This window comes from Protobothrops mucrosquamatus, unplaced genomic scaffold (assembly GCF_001527695.2).
Source record: "Protobothrops mucrosquamatus isolate PMUCROS unplaced genomic scaffold, P.Mucros_1.0 scaffold351, whole genome shotgun sequence".
In the NCBI taxonomy this organism is placed as follows: domain Eukaryota; kingdom Metazoa; phylum Chordata; class Lepidosauria; order Squamata; family Viperidae; genus Protobothrops; species Protobothrops mucrosquamatus.
In genome coordinates this window covers 21,817-46,672 of record NW_015386686.1, presented here as the reverse complement: position 1 = coordinate 46,672, position 24,856 = coordinate 21,817, and the positions used below count along the sequence as shown (strand labels likewise).

General features: G+C 36.1%; 1 protein-coding gene across 1 annotated transcript in view; it reads left to right on the top strand.

The window, feature by feature from the left end:
• The window catches only part of PHF20 (PHD finger protein 20), a 44,161-nt gene that overhangs the window by 10,265 nt on the left and 9,040 nt on the right, over nt 1–24,856 (top strand). The window contains exons 2-16 of the mRNA XM_015815554.2: nt 2,689–2,791; nt 4,710–4,820; nt 6,460–6,631; nt 8,205–8,289; nt 11,657–11,736; nt 12,654–13,038; nt 13,711–13,818; nt 14,276–14,443; nt 15,446–15,613; nt 15,778–16,053; nt 16,982–17,080; nt 17,986–18,150; nt 21,544–21,719; nt 22,993–23,092; nt 24,088–24,283. Coding sequence (XP_015671040.1) covers nt 2,694–2,791; nt 4,710–4,820; nt 6,460–6,631; nt 8,205–8,289; nt 11,657–11,736; nt 12,654–13,038; nt 13,711–13,818; nt 14,276–14,443; nt 15,446–15,613; nt 15,778–16,053; nt 16,982–17,080; nt 17,986–18,150; nt 21,544–21,719; nt 22,993–23,092; nt 24,088–24,283 — 2,387 coding nt within the window. The 5' untranslated portion in view covers nt 2,689–2,693. The remainder of the gene's footprint in view (nt 1–2,688; nt 2,792–4,709; nt 4,821–6,459; nt 6,632–8,204; nt 8,290–11,656; nt 11,737–12,653; nt 13,039–13,710; nt 13,819–14,275; nt 14,444–15,445; nt 15,614–15,777; nt 16,054–16,981; nt 17,081–17,985; nt 18,151–21,543; nt 21,720–22,992; nt 23,093–24,087; nt 24,284–24,856) is intronic.

Below are 24,856 nucleotides of genomic sequence, written 5' to 3'. Positions count from 1 at the left end.
CTCACCACCGCCTCCTTTAAGGCTACGGGGAAGGCACCCTCCCGTAGAGAAGCGTTTATAATTCCCTGGAGCCAGGCTCGTGTACCCTCCCGAGCCGCCAGTACCAGCCAGGAGGGGCACGGATCCAGTAAACATGTGGTTGCATTCAGCCTCCCCAGGATCCTGTCCACGTCCTCGGGAGCCACAGAGTCAAACTCCTTCCATATAATAGTCTCAAGACCTGCTCCCGTCTCCTCCCCCGGGGCCACCCAGTCGGAGTCCAAACCCTCTCGGATCCGAGCGACTTTGTCATACAGATATTGGGCAAAGTCCTCAGCCCTCCCCACCAGAGGGTCCCCCCCTCCCCTCAACTGAAGGAGAGAGCGGGTCACCCTGAAGAGGGTGGCTGGGCACTAAACTTTCATATTTTGTATGAATACAGCAGAATTGAGCATTTCTTAGGCTTGTCTGATTTGAACCTTTTTAAAACTAAACAATTTTTAGAACTCCAAGACTCTACCAAATTGAGCCAGGTACAAAAAGAATTAAAGGACATGATTTCTTTGACTACATTCAATATATAAAAAAATAAGTTTTCCAAATTAGAACTGCAAATAAATTTGGATGTGCATTCTACTCACCCAAATATTGCATTTCAGTGGTGTTTCTAATTAATTTCTGTATTGGAATTGAACAATTATAGGTTGAAAATGATCTACATTTAAAAATACTTATTTCACAGAACATTTCTGCCTCAGGAACTATATTTGTTTTATTACAAATTATAAAATAGTGTGATTGTAGAAAGACTACATGGTGGCATAGCATTATTTAGCCATTGATATTTCTTTCCTGGAAATGTATTTTTTAATACAGTATAAAAGTCATCCAGTTGCAAAGATCAAGTATCAGACATTCACTGTTGCTATTTTGGATTGACCAATCAAACCAAATGACCACTGCCATTCAGAATTGCAGGGGATGAACTGGATGAGTTTATAATTGTTCTTGATGACATGCAGTATGTTTTACTATTCAGTGTATATTATTACAGCTTACAACAGTGATTTACTCAGTGTAGGAATCTGGCCATTATCACTTGCTGTGATTCTTGTATACTGTTCTTTACAAACAATTATCTGTGTAAGAAACTGAAATCATCGCTAATAATAGATTTATTTTATGAACTCATCTTCCAATTTGAAATGCAGATTTATGAAGATAGTATTTAATGTAGAATTCAGACAATGTGTGCTGGTTTCATTTCTAGACTTCAGCAAGGTGTGTAGTAAGCATTGAAGAGCTATAAATATATGTGTTAAATCTTTTTCTTGAAGATTGAAAGGTGATTTGGAAATATTTATTGTTTGGTGAGATGAATTTCAGGAGAGTATTAAGAAACGTGCTGGCCAATAAGTGCTAATCTAAATTTTTAAAAGTTCCCAGAATAACTACAGGTAGTCCATAATTTTAACATTCTCATTAATAATGGCCTCAGAAAGGGTGATTTATGGCTTGTAAATGCTTTATAGCATTTCCAACCATCACAAAATGTCTCCCATTCCAACTTGTGATCTCAATCTGGGTGCTTGGTAACCTGTTTATAGTTACAACTGGTTGCCAGGCGCCCCACGACCATGTGTTAACCATTTGCCAGCTTCTCTGCCAGCTTCCCCAGAAATTCAAGAGGGGAGGTTGCAAGCTATGCCACCTGCCAAGAGGACTCCCTCTGGGGGCTGGTTGAAAGAGCACCCTGTTGAAGGATTTCAGCTCCATGCCTGAAATCCTTTGGCAGGAGCTCTTTCAACCAGCCCCTAGAGATGTGAGGGAGTGAAAATCCAAGCAGGATTTTTTTTATGCTCTTGAGTGGAGAGGCAGTACTAAGGTATGAAGAACAGGATGCCTCAGGTGAGGTGAGGTCCTGGAAAGCCCAGCCAGATTGTGAGAATATCTCCCCATTCAGGGGCTGAAAATTTTGCTTGGGTTTTGTGTCTAGTCTCCCAGAGTCTCCTCCAGCCCCGAGGCACCCTGCACTCTTTAATCTGGGACTTCACTTAATGACCCATGTAATCACTTAACATCTGCAACCAAGAGTTCCAAGGTTCCAGTCATTGAACGAAGCAGTCACATGATGTCTCACTTAATAACTTTACTTAATGACCAAGATTCCGGCCCCAATTGTGGTAATAGGTCGAGGACTACTGGTCCTTGGCTTCAGTGACTGAAATTCACACTTCTTCCATCTGATACAATCAAGAAAATAAGATGTTCTTGACTATTATAACATTTTCAATATTATGAAAAAGTATTGGGTAGAGAAAAGATTGAATATTCACAGCAGCTTTTGATTTATAAGTGCAGCATATATTCATTGGTTGTTAATAGTTTTTGAGATATGTTTGGTAGAAAAGTATTTGTGCTAAATGATGATACAATATGAAGGAGTAAATTGTTCATAGCATGCATATTATTAGGAATATACGACCTGAATATTTATGTAGTTTTCTCTTTTTAATGTACTTCTTAACTTATTTTCTCACTCATCTGAGAAAAATTACTTTTATGGCCCTTGAGGGCCACAAAATTATGGTTTTTAGCATAGCATATTCTGTACATGCTATCAGCAGTAAACACTGCCCCATGTATTTACTTGTCCTTTATTTATAACAGTTTGTACAGATGCTCTTTCATGTTTTTTCATCCATTCAGTTTGAATGCTTATATGGGCCTATGGTCTGTTACACTCCTCTGGTGAGGTGACACTGTCTCCCTGGCAGCTATTTCTGCAGTGGCACTCAGAGCCATGGCTGAGGTAAGTGAGCTTACTGCAAGCCATGGTACCAGTTTATGATTAAGATAGAGCGATTTAACACTAATTTCAGCCTGGATTGGGTTGAACAGCATGTTAAAGTTAACCTTGGTGTAGCTTAGTATTTGATGGAAACAAAACCATTTGGAAAAAGAAAAGTTTATAGAAGTCAAGCTCTGCTTGTACAATTGTTTAGAAATAGAAGGTAATTTTCTTAAGGAGATAGCAAGTATTACTTCAAGATGTATTTTAGCTTTTAATCCCCTAGGTAAATTTGTTTTCTACATCTATAAAGAATACTAAGAGTAATATGTACAATGTGTTCAAAAAGAAGATAATTACTTGCTCTGTTTTCATTAGATTGTCTGTACTGGAAGGGATAATTTTAATTATATGGTAAAAGTCTTACCTAATAAACATAATAACAAGGCCTCTGACTTTTCCATGGAATCTCAGAAGGACATAAAGCATTATTTTAGAGAATATCTCTGTCCTACAACTTCAAATGGGAGAATACAGAATAGAACATAGAATAACTGAGTTGGAAGGGATCTGAAGATCTTCTAGTCCATACAGGAGACCCTATAGGCTTTGCACTTTAGCTGCTGATCTATAGCAGTAATAGAAATATTGTGCCTTTTATAGAATTGCAAGTTTTAATCAAGTTATACAGTATATTTGTGGCTATATTAAAACTAGCAGTACTGTACAATATACAAAAATTATGCTAGTTAAAGCTGTTGTATAATCTCATAAAATAATTTGTACTGATGTGATGCTGTTTCAGTGTGTAGTTTTATTAGTTCAAATTAGAAATGATCAAATTCTGATCAGGAGCTTAGTTTATGGTATTTAGAATAGCATTTTAAAGCTATTTTATAATTTGAGTTGTACATAAACTGTACAACTATAAAGAACTGTAAAGCTGATGAAACTGTAGGGAAAATTACATATTCCTTGAGAAAAACTTGCAAACTTTTAAACAAGTGAGTTCCATTAAATATAACGCACTGGGGTTACAATGTTTGCAGTCTTACATTTAGTAAACCATTTTATGCCCCAAATTAACAATATGAATATCGTAAATGTTTAGAGGAAGTTTGGCCAAAATTGAAAGTTGAAATCTGTTGCTCAGATAGTTTGTTGACCATTAGATGATTTAAATACAGTAGAATTATGATACCAGTGGCAAAAATGCAGTGGCAAAAGCACATTGATTATTGATTAATTATATACCATCAAGTCAGTGTTGATCATAAAGATACTCTTAAGGACAGTCTGTTCCCAACCTGGTCCTGCAGATCTTACTCATCATCACTGTAATTTTAAATGCAAACACATATCATTGTTACATGCAATGTATACGTCCTAGCACTTTAAAACCAAGTAATAAGGTTTAGGATATTACGTTTTTCTCCTAGAACAGACATGTCAAACACAAGGCCCGGGGGCCGGATGCGGCCCGCGAAGTGGTTTCATGTGGCCTGCAAAGCCATCCTGGAAACAGTGAGGGAACGGCCCCAGCTGCCTTGGCCCTGGCCCAGGCCAGCCGGGAGCCAATGTACAATTTTGTGGTGGCCATCTATGCTGAAACGCATTCAGTCTTAGCTCCACAAGGTCGTCTGGAAACAGTGAGGAACTCATTTCATACAGATAGGAGACGCAACTCTTGAGATGGAACTTCTTGTATAATATGTTTGACATGAACAGTCACAGTTCAGTTTTAATAAGATTTGAGATGAAGACTATACAAATATGGTCTTTGCCTTGAGAAGACCATATATTAACATATGCTTTCTTCAGCATAATGCTACAGATTGTTTTTACTTGAAACATGGATGTGAATTATTTTAATTAGACAGTTTTTCAAAAATAACATAACTCTTAGTTCTGGTGATTGATGTTTAATTGCATTTTTCAGGGGAATAAAAGAAACGGCTTATAACAAAATGAGAAAACATCCACCAAACAGAAGAGGTATCAGCTTTGAAGTGGGAGCCCAGTTGGAAGCCCGAGACAGATTAAAAAACTGGTATTTCTTATTTCATGATAAAACCTGGATAACATTTTTTGTAATGCTGTCACATTGTGTTGCAAACAAGGAGTCAAACCAACAAGTGTTCCAATTTAGATCTCTTTGTGATTTAGCTATGTATTTAATTATTTAGCTTGTTTGGTTTTATTCCAGTAACATTTAAGGAAGTAATTTACCTGAACCTGCAGGCTGTATTCATGTGGAAAAACTTTTACATTATTTTGCTGATTTAATAATTAATAAAATGTCATAGTGACATTTGTCCAAGCTTTAATATAATATACTGACCAAAAATAGCTAAATTTATATTGGTATTTACAATAAATTATATAAAGAGAATATTTTTTTAAAAAATGGTTTGCTTTACATTTAATGACGCCTTGCAGTGAAAATCAGCAGTGGGCTTCAGTATTCAGTACTTCTCTTCCATGGCACATCTGGTTTAAGAGGCTTTGGGATTTAATAAAACGTAGATTTCAGGATATCTAAAGAGAAACTGATTTAAGCATTACATATACCAGGATTACTAATTGGAATTCTGGATTTGCACATTATACTAATCATGCAGCATGTGTAAATTGCTCCATTTACCTTTGCGTTTTTCTACAGTTGTTTACAGTTGCTTCGAGCCAATGTGAAGCACAAATTTTTTACAGAGGCTGCCTCGTACCATTTTGCAATCGGGTGCCACTCTTGCAATTGTTCAAAGGGCTCCTTTTCCAAATTGCATAGTTTGGAGAAGGAGCTTCCCAAATGATTGCAAGAGTGGCACTAGTTTCCATGCGCTGGTGTGCTTTGTAGTATCAAGGCCAGGCTCCCAGACCATGGCTTATTTTCACAGCCAATGGGCATTGTAGTAGCCAGTCTGGGTCTCCTGCACGCAGCAGACTTTCATGCACTGATGGACTCTTTAGTGGCCAGCCCGGGCTTCCCAAGTGTGGTGGGAGAGGGATTAGACCTAGGCTCCAAGATTCCGAGGCTTTGTGTACACTGCTAGTCCAGGTGGGCAGCTAAGATGGGAGGGAGAGAGATGGGTAAGGACAGCTGGAGTTCCCCTGTGTGATTGGTCATAAGAGCGGGCAGACTGCCAAATGCCTGAATTATTTCTTGGCCATCCAAAGGTTGTCCAGACAATTCTTGAGGTTTAGGTGCTTCTTAACTGCTGCAAACTTGGCTGATGTCGTTACCATGATATTTATGAAAAGGTTAATTGTAAAACATTCAAGGCCTGTTGAGCAAAAGCACGAATAACAATCACTGTTGCCTCAGTGTTTGTATTTGTATTTTGTATGTTTTGCCACACCTGCTAGGATTTGAGCTGGAAAATGAAAAACAGTTATTTTTTCAGAATAATTTGAAGAAATTGTCATGAACAAGATAAAAAATTTTTTTTCACATATTGATAAACCTCTTACAGTTAATAAGATATTGCAGGTCCCATTGGCTAGGGAGCTTCACTTGGTGGGTCCTAATCAACAGGCCTTTCTTTATTGAAGCCCTCACTTGTCTGTGAGATGAGTGGTCATATAAAAATGATTAAATAAATCAATGTGTAAGGATACACTAATGTATATTTTCAGTTTTACTCAAATATATTTGGCAAAAAATACTTTACATTAACTTTGTTTATATATAGGTATCCAGCTCACATTGAAGAAATTGATTATGAAGAAGGAAAGGTGCTTATCCATTTTAAACGTTGGAATCACCGCTACGATGAATGGTTTTGCTGGGACAGTCCTTATTTACGTCCTTTAGAAAAAATACAATTAAGGAAAGAAGGATTGCATGAGGAAGAAGGATCTTCAGTAAGTAAAAACATTGGTCTAGTAACAGAATTACATGTCCACATAAATTATATAATTTAGAAATTAGAGGAACTTAACACAATTACCAGTTTTCCTTCTTTTATTGAACAAATAAGATAAAAATGTACAGATAGTCCTCGGCTTATGATGACAGTGGAATCAGAATTTTTGTTGCTAAGCAATATAGTCTAAAGTGTGGCTGCATCACTTAGTACTGGTAATTCTACAGTACTGGTTACTGTCGTTAACTAAATTTGTTGCAGTTGTTGGGTGAGGCAGCTTCTTGCCAGCTTCCCACAACCAAAACAAATGGAAAGCCAGCAGGAATTTGCAAGTCCCAGATCAGCAAGCAGATAAGTGGCTGCTGCTATGTGAAATGGAATTTAAGGATTATGGGATGTGGGAAAGATGTGAGGAGATGTACGAGAGGCATCATGCATGTTGAGGATACGCAAGTGTGCAGATAGGTCAGAAAAGGGACCACTTAGATTAAAGAGGATGCATGGGGGTGAGGTATAGATTGGGAAGACTGGAAGTGCCTGAGGGGAGCCATGTGCATTCGGAAGGAGGTGCAGGGGTACTATGTAGGTGAAGGAGGTTGCATGAGAAGTATGTGGGTGGGGAGGGTAGATGAAGTGTGAAAGGTGCTAGTTAGGGTGTGTGATGTGTGTGAGAAGTGCCACATGGGGAGGAGTTGTGCAAGTGACTGGCATGAGCTCAAAGAGACTGGGGTGGGTGCATCGGTGTGGAAAACTTAGCACATCCACTCGCAACCTTCCCTGCCGACTTTCCCATTGACATTTTGGGAAAGCCAGCAGGGAAAATTTCAAATGACAAATGATTGCTGGGGGCTTGGTAAACAGTTCCCAGACTGCAATCATGTGACTGCAGGGATGCTGCAGCTGCATAATTTTGGGGACCTGTCATAAGTCTCTTTATTCAGCACAGTTCTAAATGAACAGTCACTGAACAAATAGTTATAAGTCGAGGACTACCTGCAAAGGAAAATAAACCAGAATAAAATGAAAAGTTGTTAACTTTAAACAGATTTATTTTGCTTAATTATAACTATAGATAGTGTAATAAAGAATGATAACGAATGATAACTTGCTTTCTATTAATAAGGATAGTTTCTAATGAAAAGCTGATGAATAAAATGTATTGACTTTCATTTAGGGCTTCCTTCATCACAGAACATTTTGCTGCTCAAAGTTAATTTTTTGTAAAACTGTATAGATAATTACTCTGATAAAATTTTATTTGGATTAGCCTCTGGTTAACTGAAAAGAGCGTAGCACTATTCAGTTTTAAAATATTTGTGCCATTTCATAGCAGTTCATTAATTTTGATTATTTTAATTATATGAAACACAATCTTTGTTATGAGATGCTATTATGGTATGATGGCGATTTTCCTAATAAGCTGAATAACATGTTTATAGTGCAATAGAAAGTAATTAATGATATTTGTTGTTGGCAATATTAGTTTGTAACAATAGACTTTTTTTTAAAATTACAATGCAGTAGCATATTTTTATACAACTTAGAATGATAAATGCTTCCTGTTTTTCTAGGAATTTCACATAAATGATCAGGTGTTAGCTTGCTGGTCTGATTGTCGTTTTTATCCAGCAAAGGTTACCTCTGTTAACAAAGATGGTAAGACATAATATGTAACTTTTTAATATCTGGAAGTATTCTCCATTACAGCATTCAGGAGTACCACAGAAAACAGTATCATTCTGTTTCATATATTGTTCCTGATTTTTATGAGCATAAAATATTTGTTGTATTGTTTCTTTGAGATATATCTCAATGATGATTTTAGGGAGATTAACTTCTTAAGTTACTGGCATAGAGTCTAAGAAAGCTTCTGACCCACATGTGGGTCATTTTTGGAGATCATCTTTAGCTCTTTAGAGCAGGGCTTTTCAACCGGTGGTACGCGTACCACCTGTGGTACTTTAGGACCTGGCAGCTGGTTCGCAACCCCTAGCCAAGTGTAGTGGGGGAGGGAACGAGCTAAAGCGGTGCCGTGCAGACCTGAAGGAGAACAGCTGGAGTTTCAGGGCTCGGCAGAAGCCCCAGGATCTACGTGCACAGCTGCTTTCTGGTTGGGACTTCTGGCGCACCCAGAAGACAAAGGAGAAGGAGAAGATATAAAAGGAGCAGGAGATAATGAACGAGTGGCCTTTGCGAGCGAAGTGTGAGTGAGTGAGAGCAAGAGAAAAGCTTTTGCGAGCAAAGTGTGAGTGAATGAGAGAGCGAGAGAAAAGCTTTTGCGAGCAAAGTGAGTGAGAGAAGAGAGAAGTTTTTGTGAGCAAAGGGTAAGAGAAAAAGGGAGAAGGGGAAAAGAAAATGCATTGACTTCTGACTTCCACTGTTGCAATAGGAAGGAAGCATTAACATTTGAACCTCAACTTTTTACTTTTCCATAATATTATAAACTAGCCATTTCTATAACAACAAATGAATCTAACCAGTAAAGCCCAAAATCCACGCCCCTTTTTTTTAGTCATCAAGTTTTTGACATCTTATTAAGCACTGGTGGTACTTGAATATTGTCATGTCCTAAAAATGGTACAATCTGTGAAAAGGATTAAAAGCCCTGCTTTAGAGGTTGTCTGTTATGAATCAGAGCAGAGAATCATAGGCATCAGGTGGCAAAAAGAAGGGCAGGTGGAGAGGTGTATGTGATAATTGTGCAAATGCAATAGTTTACATGTTTGTGTTAGAGATTTGGAACAAAGATGTAATATAGGTAGTCCTTGACTTACAACCATTCATTTAGTGACCATTCAAAGTTACAATGGCATCAAAAAAAGTGACTTATGACCGTTTTTCACACAAGTGTTGTAGCATCTTCAGGGTCACATGATCAAATTTTAGGCACTTGGCAGCTGACATTTATAACAGTTGAACTGTTCCAGGATCATGTGATCCCCACATGATCATGTGTAACCTACCCCATCATGTGTAACTTACCCAGCTGGCTTCCAACAAGTAAAGTCTATGGCGGAAGCTGGATTCACATAATGACCATGTGATTCATTTAACAACTGCAGTGATTTGCAGTTCTGACAAAGGGTTAAGAAAGGACTCCCTGTGGATTTTACTCTGCTAGTTGCTGCTTACTATAGGAGTGGTGTTCATGTAGCCAGCATGATGTCATGGAGCACTGTTACCTTCCCACTGAAATGGTACCTATATATCTACTTTGCATGCTTTCAAACTGATAGGTTGGCAGGAGCTAGAATTAAGACAGGAGCTCACTCTGTCGCTCACCTCTCAGGTCTTGAACCTAGGCTGCCGGCTTTCCAGTTACCAAGCCCAGTGTCTTAACCACTGAGCCATCTCACTGCCTAACTGTGGCAAAAAAATAATAATGGTAAAATGGGACAAAACTCACTTAATAACTGCCTTGCTTAGCAATGGGAATTTTGGGCTCAATTATGGTCATAAGATGAGGTCTACCTGTAATAATGACATTTCCTTGATTACATTGTAACATATGGCTTCATTGTTATCATTATGCTTTATTACCAGCATTATTTATGAAAACTATAAGGTGCATGGGAGGTAATAACAAGAAAGGGTTTTAAAATATAGTAGAAACTGGGATTTTTCATGCATTAGAACAATTGTACTTTTGAAAGAAACTAAATGCAAAACGTAATTGCAGAATTTTTCATATTTATTAAATAACCACAACAAAACAAGTGTTTATTCAGTATTTGCTTTTAACTTGCTAGCCACATTCCTTAGCAGAACAGGCATGATATTTACAGCTGGAGGTGCCAAGCTCTCCTTTTGTTTCAAGGATCACAGCCATTTATAATGCTAAATTGCAGAGTGACTAAACTTTTTTCTTTCTTTCCTGAATATTATTGTGTAACATGCTTCTTTTCCTGATAAAACGATGGATTTCCCATTTATCTTTGACCACCATCAGTGACATTTTTTATAATAATAATAATAGTAGTAGTAGTAGTAGTAGTAGTAGTAGTAGTAGTAGTAGTAGTAGTAGTAGTAGTAATAAAAAGTTGGAAGGGACCTTGGAGGTCATCGAGTCCAACCCTCTGCTCAGGCAGGAAACCCTACACCATTTCGGACAAATGGCTGTCCAGTCTCTTCTTAAAAACTTCCAGTGTTGGAGCATTCACCGCTTCTGGAGGCAGGTTGTTCCACTGGTTAATTGTTCTAACTGTCAGGAAGTTTCTCCTTAGTTCTACATTGCTTCTCTCCTTGATCAGTTTCCATCCGTTGCTTCTTGTCCTGCCTTCAGGCGCCTTGGAGAATAGCTTGACTCCCTCTTCTTTGTGGCAGCCCCTGAGATATTGGAACATTGCTACCATGTCCCCCCTCGTCCTTCTCGTCGCTAAACTTTTAAAAAAAATTAAAAATTTGTTTAACTTTGTTAAACAAATTTGCATTTGGTAGATAGGTCCTGAGCTGCTTCCTCCTCTTTGTCTTTGACAGTTACCCCAGGGTTGCACTCTTCTGCTTTGTGGACTTGTGGCCACACTTAACAGGCCTTCAGCTCAGTCCAACTCAGTTTGCCACCCTACCTTATTCTTTATTAAAACCATAGATCTTTATCAGCCAGAGCTGTTTAAGTTCATATTAGTTCCCAGCCATTACCTCCATTCTCAGAATTCTTCCTAGAGTTCCTCTCATACTTTTAGGTTACCCCTAAGGACAACCCAGAATCTATGGCCTCTTCCCCTCTCCCATTTGGAAAGATGCCCTAAGACAGGGGTGTCAAACTGCTGGCCCGCAGGCCGGTTTCATCATACCAAAGCCGCACCCACCCCATTGTCAGCAATGCAAAAGGAATCACGATACGTCGCAACACATCATGTGATGTGGCGAGTTTGACACTAAGAGAAAGTAAAAAATGTTATACTTCCAGCTTCTTAATATGCACATCAGTTGTTTGGGGTTTTGCGTGTACATGAGAGCAACAAGTGGAAAGCCATGACTGAATGGAGGCTGTCACACTATTTTTTTTTCTTTTAAATTTCAGGAACTTACACTGTGAAATTTTATGATGGTGTGATTCAGACAGTCAAAAATATACACGTCAAAGCTTTTTCCAAAGATCAGGTAGGAAACATATTTTGAAATTTTATGTATGTCAAATTGATCTTATATGTAGACAATGCTACAAAGCTGATTTGCAGTTTAAGGTATGTACTACATTTGCATGTCATGCAACATCATTGTGAATATAAAATGCATATCTAGCAAATCTAGGTTTACACATTAATTCTCTACTTGCATAATAGGAAATATATATTTTTTGCTTCTATTTAATCAGGGTTTTAGCATGTTGTCCATATATGAGAAAAAAATAACCGTTTTAAAATTTAAAAAATCATACCTTGAAGTAAATCTGTCTTTAATAACATATGAAGCTGTGATTGTTTGAATCAGCTTGTTACAATGTAACATCACTAACCATACACATATTTATAAAGCGCAGTAATTTCATTTATTACTGTGTTGTTAAAACAAATGAAACCATGTGATTAAAGAACATGTCTAAATCCACAGTTTATTTAATATGTTTTTTTGTTCTTGTCAACATGAGAAACTATTGAAAAAGGGAAACAAAAGCTTCCAAAAGTATCTAGGACATGAACATAAGATGAATTTTAATTATTTCCATATATGTATATTGCACTAGAAACATAGTTTTAGCATGATGTGCAAACATAGTCACAGAATCCAAGTTTTCTATCAATCTTAATTTTGATTCATATATTTCTAGTGTGTGACGTGTAACATTTTAAAAAGAAGGTATTTGCTTTTTAAAACTTGATTGCCATCTGTTTCTTCTGTCAGGTATATTTCTTTTGTAGAATGTAACAGTTTTCAGTATTGATCATTGATGCTCTAGCATTAAATGATTTTGTTTTTCTAGCTTTTTCCTTAGTTTAACTGTATATCTAATCTCCCTCCCACCCTATAAATAAATTAATTTGTAATAAAAAATAAATCACCAACTTCTTTGTTTTTAGTCTGTTGTGAATAATTCAAAACCTAAGGAGAGATGTAATGAAATTCCTTCATCTCCTGAAAGATGGGAAAAATTTAAAGAGCAAAGGAAAACAGCTGAAAATAATAAGAAAGACAAGGATGAAAAGCTATTAAAGATTGAACGAAGGTCTAAAACTGATAAAGAAGGAAAACTAATTGGTTCTTCAGATAAAAATAAAGTTTCTGAAAAAGCCCTATCTAAAGATGGGAAAGAAGACAAGGAGAATATATCTGAAAATGATAGAGAATTCTCAATAGATACCCAGATTGAAAAAAAACCAGAAAATGATAGTGTGAAGGCCCCATCAGAAAACATCAAAGAAACTAAGCGACGACGTGGTAGACCACCTGTGGTGCCTCCAGCAGGTCAGTCAAAACTAAGTGTTGGGCAAAGGTATACAACATAAGGTCCCAGGGTCATATGCAGCTTCTTCAAAAAGTGTGAAGAAACTATATTTTTTTCATATGCTAGAAAGAGAAAATTGTTAAATATATGGGAACTAATCATATTCCCTATGCACACTGGCATGAATTAGCTTTTATTGAAATGAAATAACATTTTCATTTGATTCTGGGTTTCTAATTTTATTAACCTTGAGCCTACCTACTTCTGGGAATGCAGCTCATAGTACATTAGTTAGTCTGAAACTAATATTCAGTGCTCCATATTTGCACACAATCATAGAAACTGGCTGTCGTTCTGTGTTAAAAATGTTAAAGTGTTACAGACTATGATTATTCCATTTGTTTTAAATACATACATAATGTATTTGGATAGGACTAGTTTGTTGGAATCAGGACTACAATAGCAATCTCGTTAAAAGTATTGGATAGTTTATAAGGAACTGAAGACAGTGATGACATGGAGATTTCCTTTTGACTTATTATAATTACAGAATATAATGAATAATTTAAACTAAAAAAACTACAAGATTCAAATCCTAAATCCTGCAAAAGCCTTATATAAAATTACTTTCTCTTACAAGAATGAACTCTTTCATATGTATTGAAATATTTGTATTCTATTTATATATTTAGAACAAGGTTCTCAAACACTGCAGCCTATAACTTTAGAACTGAGAAGACGAAAAATTCCTAAAGGAGGAGAAGTCCCTTCAAAACGTCCCCGGCTTCAGAAGAATATGTGTGAGTCAAGCCTGTTTATTTAACTAGAATAGAAAATGTTAGAAAAACAAGTATAGTATAACTAGATTTCATTTAGGAATTTAGTGGGGCAGTATTTTTAAATAAGTATGTATACATAAATGTCACGGTAGGTGCCAATATTATCCAACCTTGGTTCACCTTGAAAGAGCTAGAAAAGGTAGATGCGAAACTGCCAGGAAATACTGAAGATTAGTTTGGAACATCACATACACAAAAAGCACTACCACAGAACAATGGGAAATCACTTCCATGTAGTTATGAGAAATTTATATAGAGCTATCTATGGTAAAAACTATCTATGTAGACACCAGATGTCAAGCTTAACTCAAGACAGAAAGTACCTTTATCAGATAACTGGTTTTTATTTATTTTATGTATGTATAGCAATATATGTATGATACTAGTGTACCAATTGTTATTTAACAATTATTTTTAGCACAAGAGAAGTTGAAAAGTGCTCCAGACAGTGAAAAAGATTCCATAAAGAGACAATCAAGACATTCTATTACCAGTAGCCATGACACTTTAGATAATAGCATTACCACACGAGTTCGGGATGAAATTGGGCCTTTTGAAGAAACTACTACAAAAGAAATTAGTGAAGGTAAAAAGCTTCTTTTATATGTGTTGTCAGTAACTTTTGGGATCAAAGCCCAGTTCTAATGTGGAACCATGTGGCAGTTTGCCCAGAACCATTTTTTATCTTTTTTAAAGATCTTAAAGAGGTGTTTTGCTCCTCCTTGTAGATCCTAGCTATCACCTAGGAATTGTGTCCAGTGACCTAAAAGTAATTTTATATTATTTTTCAAGAAGTGGAAGGGAAGGATTCAAGATAGTTGCCAAAAGTACTTAATGTCAAGAAAAATAGTTTTTAAAAATGAAACTTAGGACAATATTAATATTAGTCTTCCAAAGAGCTTTTTCACTTGCAGCTGCTAAGTGTAATGATGGTTAAGGTATTAGATTTGGATTGGGAGACATAAATTCAAGTAATTTCTTGACCACATAGCTTTCTAAATTTATTTATTTCACCAATAAATTAATTCTGGGTGGCAAACACAGTTAAAAATATCAATATAACAACAAAATATGTAACCAACATGAAAGCAAAATAGAATTACAATCAAGGAAAAGATCCATTATAAATTAATAATACTTTGCAAGGTTAACTCATCCTGCCTGGGAGAAGAGCCTGATTTATAGGGCTTCCTGAAATAATAGTAGGATCATGGTCAGTTTAACTCTGCTTGCCCCACAAAGTACAATTTAAAAGCTGTTCAAAACACTTTAAACGTTTTTTAATACAGATTGTAGCACTGAAAAGAGTTGATACCTGATAGAATGAGGGCTATGGGAGGGAAAATGTAAATGTTTGAGGAAAACATTTTGAAACTAAAGTACTTTGAGGATAAAAATTCTCTTCATGCTAGCTTGGATTTTATTGTTTCTTAGTTTGAAACAATTCTATTTCTGAAATTCTAATTTTAAAACTGCACACTCAGTGCAAACATGTAATTAAGATACATTTTTACAGTTGCTCAAAAATTCCTTCCATAACATGGTGGACTCCTCTAGATTAAGCTTATTCTTCTCTTTTATCTTTTAGATCTCTTAGAGGCTTGTGCTAAATCTGACCAAAAGATTACTGAAGAGTCATCTCCACCTTCAGAAGTATCTCAGGCTTCAATAAATGATAGCAGATTAAAGGAAGAGAACGTAGCAGAGTCTTCCTCCTCATCCCATTTGCAAGAGACTTCTGTCACATCTGTTACAGGTTAATTTGAGGGGGGTGGTCTTTGAGGAGAAAGTACACCCTGAATTTTGATGGGGCTAGGGTGGTGTAATGCCAGTCTCTTATCCTGCATGCTTTTAATATCTGTTGCATCTTATAATTAAAATGTAGGATTTTAAAACTCTTAATATATGTTGTTTTTGTAGTAAGCTGTTCTTCTAAGAGAATTGATGGTTTTACTGCTTCCAAAGCTGCAATTGAACATGAGCCTAAATTTAGATGCAAGTTCTTAGACTGTTCCAAATCTTTTCGAAAAGCTAAACTGCTACATTATCATATGAAGTATTTCCATGGAATTGAAAAATCACCAGAACCACAGCAGAATCCTGCAACAAGAAATATCCAAACAAGAGGTTCCTTGGCTTCTGAAAAGGCTAGTCAGGAAGGTTGTAACAGAAGGCGGACCACATCTGGTTGCTTATGTAAGTGGTATTTTTTTCTTTTAAAAAAAATACGTTTAATTACTTAGAATCAGATCACTTGGGTTGCTTTAAAGGCCAGTGTTTTTAAAATTCTTCCTGCTTTTCTTCAATTTAGTACTTAAAACAACACAAGCTATCAATTTTACATAATTAATGTGTTATGCAAAAATATTAACATATATGAAATGAGGATGATCACTGTTTATTTTTGAAATTATTTGATGTTTCATCATATCTAAAGTATACCTGAGTAAAAAACCTAATGCTTCTAAACCAGCAGTCCCCAACCTTTGCAGCTTGGCAGCCTGGCTTTGGTGGGGAGGAGAGGGAAACCAGGCTGTGTAAGCAGTGGGCTGGCACACGCATGCACACAGCTCCACTAACACGAGAGAAGAGAAGCCTTTGGGCACAGTCTTGGCTCCTTCAGGCTTCTCCATGCCAAAAGTGTACTAAGAGACGGAAGGCCTGAAGCAGCGCAAGATCGCTCCCCCAAAGCCTTTTATCCATTTGCAAAAGCTTTTGGCATAGAGAAGAGAAATATTTGGGGACGCAGTCTTGTGCTTCAGACTCACCAAGGCTGCCCGATGCTTCAAAAGTGGATCAGGAATCCGATGCAGGCAGCCTTGGTGAGTCAGCAAAGCTGAGCATGGCATGCTCGTCCCACTCAGCCTCTGTTCTCACTGCTCCACTTTTGGAGAATCTAGAGCAGGCGGCTTGGCCTGGCTGGGGGGGAGGGGAGACTGGGCCACGAGAGCAGCGGGCTGGCATGCATGCACGTGCAGCTCCATTCACGCAAGAGAGAAGCCTTTGGGGCCCGGTTGCAAATAGGCCACAGCCTGGTCGTAGGCTGTGGCCCACAGGTTGAGGACCCAGGTTCTATCTAAACTATAAAGGATAAGACATAATGATGTATCTATTTTTTATAAAGCTGCTAAAGAAAAGGATAAAAACAAAGAAAAGAAACCCAGAAACTTTGGAAGATCAAAATCAAAGAAAAAGAAAAAGAAAAAAAAGAAAATAAAATCAGGTAATATATTAATGGAATATTTTTAACAGAAAATTGCTAATGGGAGGGGATGCCTTTTAATTTACTTAAGCAGTTTGTATCATTTGAGAGAGAATATATCTAAAACCTAACAGGTTAAAGCCAGTAAAAAGACATACCTACATGCAGTTGTCTTTCCATCAAAAAACTTCTTGAGAGCCATAGAAGTGTGAAGCAATTAATTATGGAAAAGAATCTGAAGATGTCTCCTGGTTTACCCAGTGGTCAAATTTTTCTTCTGTAAGTGGAGCTTGCCTCTTTAGTGCAGGAGTGGGCAATTAACAGCCTCCATATAGTTTTGATTTTGAAAGCATAATTCCCACTCTACCTCCCAAATGGGTTCAAGTGGGTTACCTTTGGGAAGATTAGAGGGCATAGTTATTCTCCATACCTGTGGTAACTGAAGGAGATTATTATTCATAATATTGAAAGTTGAACACAAATGTGGAAGGGTATAAAGCTTTTAAATACAGTTATTTACAGTAGTTGTCATCACCTGCTCGTTAGAGATGTAAGCATGAAACACTAGATATAGTCTGCCTATTTTACAGCTGTTTTTGGCAGTATGTGGGTTATGTATTATGTGATTAATGGACTGAGATAAAACTCCGTCTCTCTCTCCCATGTGCATCTTGTTTCCTTCCTTCCCATCTTTCTTAATTTTAAGTCAGTTTTAATGTTAATATTTATTTTAATGTTCTATCTTGTTACTTTTACTTGGTTGTAAGACACTTAAGAGTCTCCTCTAGGCAAAATGGGCAGAATATAAATTTAATAATAAATAAAAATGTATTGTTTAAATCAATAAATCTTAATATTAGAGTTTCTGTGCATTCATTTTCTGTAATATGAAGTTCTGGATAATAACACTTAACTAAATTTTCCAGAACATTCAGGAAGTGAAGAAAATGTTGACTTTTCCCAAGATGTTTCTCCTCCAAGGTCTGCCATTACAACAAGATATAATTCAACAGATCGATCTTGTGTGCATTTGAGTACGCAAATACATAGTTCTGATTCTGGGCATCGTAAACAGAAATTAAAAATCACTGGTAAGACTACTTTTGCATTTTCTTTGATGGTTTTAATTAAATTAAAAATAATTCTAAATATTAATGATAATTGGGAATTATTTTCACAGGCTTGCTGTTTATGATTGAGTGTTGATAGCTTTTAAATCATGACATTTGAATTGCAGATTAGTATATCTCAGATATCTAATACATATATCTTTTTTGTAGTTATTACTATTCTTTTGCGTAATTTTGAATTATTTAAATCAGGGATATGCAAATTTATTAAGCTTGAAGGCTGCACTTAAGAAAAAAGATACATAAAAAGTGACAAGGCATTGCCTGTTATTCAGCAACAGGCATTCCTTGCAAAACTTAAGGACGTAAGAATAGCCCTGCTGTCTCAGACCAAGGCCCATCTTAGCCTGGCAGTTTGTTTCTCACAATGGCTAATTGATGCTTTTTTGCTGTTCACAAACAGGAGATGAAGACATGCCCTTCCCACCATTGTTCTCTTGCAGTTCATGTTTGGAGGGTTGTTGCCTTTAACCCAAAGTAAACTGTTTTCATGACATAAACATTAAGCTCTGCCTGCCCAGTTTTGCACAGGGAGCATTGTAAGAATATTTGGTTGACAGTCCTAGACTTTAGCTTGCTACCTAGTAGCCTAAATTTGACACCCAGGACTTCCTAGCTATATTTCTCAACATTACTGCAGCCAGAGTGGATCATGACTGCTGTTTTTCCCCCAGAAATTAATTTAGATGGTCCATGGCATCTACAGCCTTCACACTTGGCAGGTGTATCCCTACTTTGTACCCCCAACACAAACTCACCTCTTATAATTTTTTTATATACATATTTTATTAATTTTCTAATTTTACAATCATGAGTACTTAATAAACAACATGTTGTTTGGGTCCATTGATAATTCAATGGTACATATTAACTTTCTCAGTCTAGTTCTAATACTATACCATCCAGTGCTTCCTTGATCCTCTCTTCTGGTGGTATGCATTTTTCCACCCTGGGCAAATACAATTCTTGTTACTGTTAATACATATACAATTAAATATAGACATCTTCATTACATTTTTCTGGTATTATACATAATGTCGATAGTGTCAGTTTATAATATCTTTTCTAGCCAGAACATATCTCAATTGCATTTGCACTTAAAATCCATTTGTTCAATCAATATCTTTTTCCCCACTTTTTTTACAATTTTAATTTCCCATCAATGTTCAAAATATCTCTATCACTTATAATTTTCTCATAATAAATTATATTTGGGTAACCAAAAGCTTTCCTTATTCAAACCTTTTAAAATTTTCATATTTCCCATCTCATAACAAAGTATAATATTCTAGTTACAAATCCTATCCTAATTATAATAATACTTTTATTTCTAACAGTTATCTATTTTCTTAACCATATTCAAACATCTGTTTAATAGTATAATAGCCCATCTAATAGGTCAAAACCTCTGTTTTCTTCAGTCTTACTCTAGCTTTCTGCCTTTGCCAAGTAACTTTCCAAGTCAGTGTATTTGAATCATCGAGTAATTCTTCCTCTGTTTTTGTATATATTGTTTGGAATGAGGAAGAGAATTTGATTGAAGTATTTTTGGAAAAACGCTCAACTCATTCATATTCATTAAACAGTCTCCATCCTTCTCCTTCAGTTTTTCTTTTCTTGTCACCTCTTATAATTCCAATGAGTCAATAACCTGCAGCCAAAACCCCTGTATGCTCCCTAAAAGAAATACTACTATAAAAGAATGGGAATTTACCATCTGAGTGTTGAATCTTCCTACAAGAGTACACCCTTCATCTTTGAAATAATATGATCCTCCAAATCTCACATATGTGCCTAGAGCAAGGAATGTATCATTGAAATGTGTTGAAACTTATCACATCCTTGAAGATGTCACCTATATACTTTACTGGTTTTAAGCATGTTGACTCAGCTACTTCGTTTTCAAAGGAACTGGTAATCCTTGAGAGCTAGGAGTTCATTGTACTGAGAACAAACTCACATTATATCCCAAAAGCAGCTGGTACTGTGTTTTAGCCAAACTCATTTTATACCAAAAAGCACTGTGAAATAAGCTGAAAATTATGCTCTCCCATGCTATCTTTGTATTCCAATGTAGTTATGAATTCTAATTTCTATTAATGAAATACATGGGCTAAGGTCTGCATAAAATTCTTAAATCTACTGCAGTGCATGGGAATTAATGGAACTCCGATTAAAATGTACCAAGATAATGTTAGCAGATAACTGTTCATGTTTTACCTAATGTAACAGCTTTTGTAAAATGGTAAAATATCTAATGTAACAAAACTACATTGTGAAGTAGTTTACGCTCTTGTGTAAGACTACTCAATAGAAGTAGGGTTCTTCCTCCTCCTTCCGACTGTTACTGTTATTCCTCTCTACCAAACGTGACTATGTGACCTCTAGATTGGATTGCTGCACATTGCATGGGGCTGTCCATGAAGATAATTTGGAAACTGCAGCTGGTGCAAAATTGCAGGCAGCTAGTGGTGTCTATTTTTAGGGACTTGTGAAACCACTGCATTGCAGAATGCATCAGCTCCCAGTGTGCTTCTGGATTCAAGCAGCCGTGGTAGTGCAGTGATTACAATGCAATTTTGCAGGCTAACTCTTCCACAGCCAGGAGTTCGATCCTGACGTGTTCAAGGTTGATTCATCCTTCCGAGGTTGGTAAAATAAGGACTCAAATTGTTGGGTGCAATATGCTGACATTTGTAAACTGCTCATAGAGTGCTGTAAAGCACTATGGACTGGTATATAAGTCTAAATTCTATTACTATTATTAATTAAAGCTGCTGCTGGCCACTTTTAAAGTCCTTTATGGTTTAAGGCCAAATTATTTAGGGACTCTTCAGTTGTTGACTGGCAGGTCCAGGAGACCCTTTTCTATCGTGGAATATAATGTTCCCTGCAATTAGATTGGCAGTGTCGCTGTTGGCCTTACTAAGGCCCCAAATGTGGTTGTGTGCCCGAGCTTGGGCCCCTGGGTGAGGGCAGAGCTCTTTTCTCAGCCTTTTGGCTAAGATCAAATATAGTATCTATGCTGTGGAGTTTATATTTTTGTATATGTTTTAATTATTTTTAATATTGTTAGCCATTCAGAGTCACATATGTGAGAGGAATAGCCATATAAATCCACTAAATAAATAAATACATGTTTATATTGGATTCCTTTGCTGAAATGAATGGTTCTTTATCTGTGATTGTGTTGCACCAATGTCTTTCTGTCGTTAATTATCAATTCATCAGCTCTCCACATGTATGCAAATCAAAATGTATGAAAATATTGCTAATACCTATTGAGTAGCAGGCAATAATTTATAAACCATCCACAATCTGTTGGATTAATTCAAATTCAATGTTTGCACACAGAAGATGATACGCTGAGTGAATCATCTGCAGAAAGTTTGTTTTGGAGTGATGATGACTGCAGTAGAGATATTGATGTAACAACCAATCCTGATGAAGATCTTGAAGATGATGATAATGACTTTGAAATCGTTCGCTGCATTTGTGAAGTAGAGGAAGAAAATGACTTTATGATTCAGGTACATTGTAGAAGATGAGAGTATAATAAAAGAAATTGCCAGTCCCCAAAGAAATAGGAATCATAGGATTATTGCAACTTCATCCTGGATAACTAATTGGGAAGACTTCTTAATAAGTACAGTTTTGTAATGGCTAGACAGAATGAAGTTGAGAGACAAGAGGAAAAGCTGTTACAGGTAGTCCTTGACTTATGACAACAATTGAGCCCAATTTTTTTTTGCTAAGCGAGATAGTTGTTAAATGAATGTTATGAACTTTCTTGCTCAGTTGTTAAGTGAATCACTGCAGTAGTTAAGTTAGTAACACCATTATTATTTGAATCTGGCTTGCCCATTGACTTTGCTTGTCAGAAGGTGATCATATGACCCCGGGACACTGCAACCGTCTCATAACTATGAGTGAGTTGCCAAGTGTCTGAATTTTGATCACGTGACCATGGGGATGCTGCAACAGTCGTGTGAAAAATAGTCATAAGTCATTTTTTTTCAGTGCCGTTGTAACTTTGAATGGTCAAATGAACTGTTGTAAATTGAGGATTACCTGTATTAAAGCAATGGTTTGAGTTGGAACTGTAACCTGAGAAAATGTTCCTCACAGGGTTCTCAGGACTATAAAGGGAAAGAAGGGGGAAACACATTCAGACTTGGAAGATTCTGCTAGTGTAACTATTTAATAAAAAGAGTATTGGCCTTCATGCTTTTGGATTCCTAGTCTTGTCTACCATGAAGAGCTAATAGATTTTTTCCCCTCAAACTTACTGTTTTCTTACTTGTTCTAGATATTTACTTTCTAGATATTTACTTTACTTTTTCATGGACAAATGCTAAAAAGTTCAGGTCAACTTATTTGTATTATTTCTGTCCCCCTATGTTCCTTATGTTTCTATTTATCAATAAGGACTGTACTACTTTCCTACAAAAAAAAAGAAGGGAACTGGTCACCCAGCAAGCTGAAGAAATAATCAAAATTATCACAATTTTAAAACAGTAATGATTTACAAGATTTAAATTTGTTTTCCAACTCAGATTTTCCCAAGTTGAAGAAGCAGTCAAGCCCTTTACTGTCTACAGCCTAAATGTACCTGTTTGTTTTGCTTCAGAGATGGTAACAATAGGATGGAATATGGTGCAGATATACCCAGAATGACCATACCTTGACTTGCCCCAATGTTATAGAAAGAGTTTGAAACAGTCTAAATCTCTTGCTTAGCTTATGAAACAACCAGATAGTTGTGCTTATCTGTTGAATCTAATTCTATCTAATATTTAACAGTGTGAAGAATGTCTCTGTTGGCAGCATGGAGTTTGTATGGGTTTATTAGAAGAAAATGTACCTGAGAAATATACGTGTTATGTTTGTCAAGATCCTCCAGGTACAAAGATTTCTAAAGTTGCAGAGTCTTCTAATAGTATGTAATAATTATATTATTTTATGTATTATTGTACTGCTTTTTGATTATTTGTCAGCATACCTTAATTTTTCAAATATTTGATAGCAAATTGTTTAATTTACTGTAATAGCCATTATAGTGAATATGCTAAACTGCTAATATATTAAATAATTTTTGAAATTTACTGATTTTGAGTCTACATAGCATTAATATTTTTCTTTTAAGTTGAAAAAGTGAATTTTCTTGTTTAATTAGTAAAAATTGAATTTAGACAGCTGCCAAGTCCCCTATTACAGTCCTGGCAAAGAGGAAACTGCTACTATGGGCTCATCCTTGTTAAATTTTTAATATTTCTGCATAAAAGTGATCTAAAATGTGATCTGTTCTCCATACATTTTCTTCAATAATTCAATATAGTTTTTTGACTCATTGATGTAAGATTCTCTTTAACTAGTTTTGGACTTGTATGAAGAACAGATCAATATTTATGCAAAAATATTGAAAATTCAAAAGTCTTCACAAATTTTTACACACCACTGTATAGTAGTATAAAAAGAAACTCTATTTTAAAGGATTTGTGTATTATTCCTAATGTTTTCCTGTTTGTGCCTGAAACTTGATTAAAAGTATCTTCAGTTCTCTAAGTTAGAAATGACAGAATTAGGAATCATGGTCTGGGAGAGAAGGAATAATAGCATTTATGTTATTGTGCTTTTTTTAATTAAAATTTTAAACTCATAATTTTACTTTTTTTACTAATTTACTCAAAAGATTATTATTAAAATGTAGTTTGTTGTAGCTTTTATTATTATTGAAAGTTTTTTCAGATTTGGAGGTTGAATTTCTATGCCAAATCAATATGCCAAATTTTTGCTGTTTATTTTAAAAGTGAAAATAGTGGCAGATTAGAATTTGGCTAATAATGAGCATTTACTTGCTTTTATTATTTTTAATTTACTTCCCCGTTGTTGCTTTAGGCAAGCGATCCAGTTTGAAGTATTGGTATGAAAAGGAATGGTTATGCAAAGGCCACATGCATGGTTTAGCATTTTTGGGAGAAAACTATTCCCATCAAAATGCTAAGAAAATAGTAGCTACGCACCAGCTTCTTGGCGATGTACAAAAAGTGATAGAAGTGCTACATGGACTTCAGTTGAAGATGAGCATCTTGCAGTAAGCTATATTTGGATGTATTTGCTTAAATTATAGTGATACAATTCAAAGAATTAAATTTAATTGAATTTCATAAAGCTATTGTATATCCTAACATTTAAATATTGGTATGCTTATTAAGTTGGTTCAGGATAATATTAAACCATTTTTACAGCACTTCCCCTCTTATGGTCCAACTTGACCTTGAATACCTTTTGTTTTCATTTAGCATATCAGTAGAAAAATACACCATGTGTACCCAAACCCAAATAGTTGGAACAAGCTAGCTTCAGGCCATAAGTAGAATCAGCAATAGTTCTGATTAACCAAACTTTAGATGGATAATGATTTGTTGTTATATCGAGTAATACTGATAAGAAATAGCAAGCTAGTACAGTTCTCCAGTACGGGAGATGGAGAATTCACATGTGGGTTTTCATTGGATGCCTGCTCTTGAGACCAAGTAGTCAAACTAGACACGCCCCCTCTTGCTGATCCAGTCTTTAACTTGGTCTCAGCTCTTGACGACGTGTCTGGGTTGGCTCTCAGTTAATAGCAGGTTAGAAAGCCTTGGTGAATTCTCCTTTTCCCTTA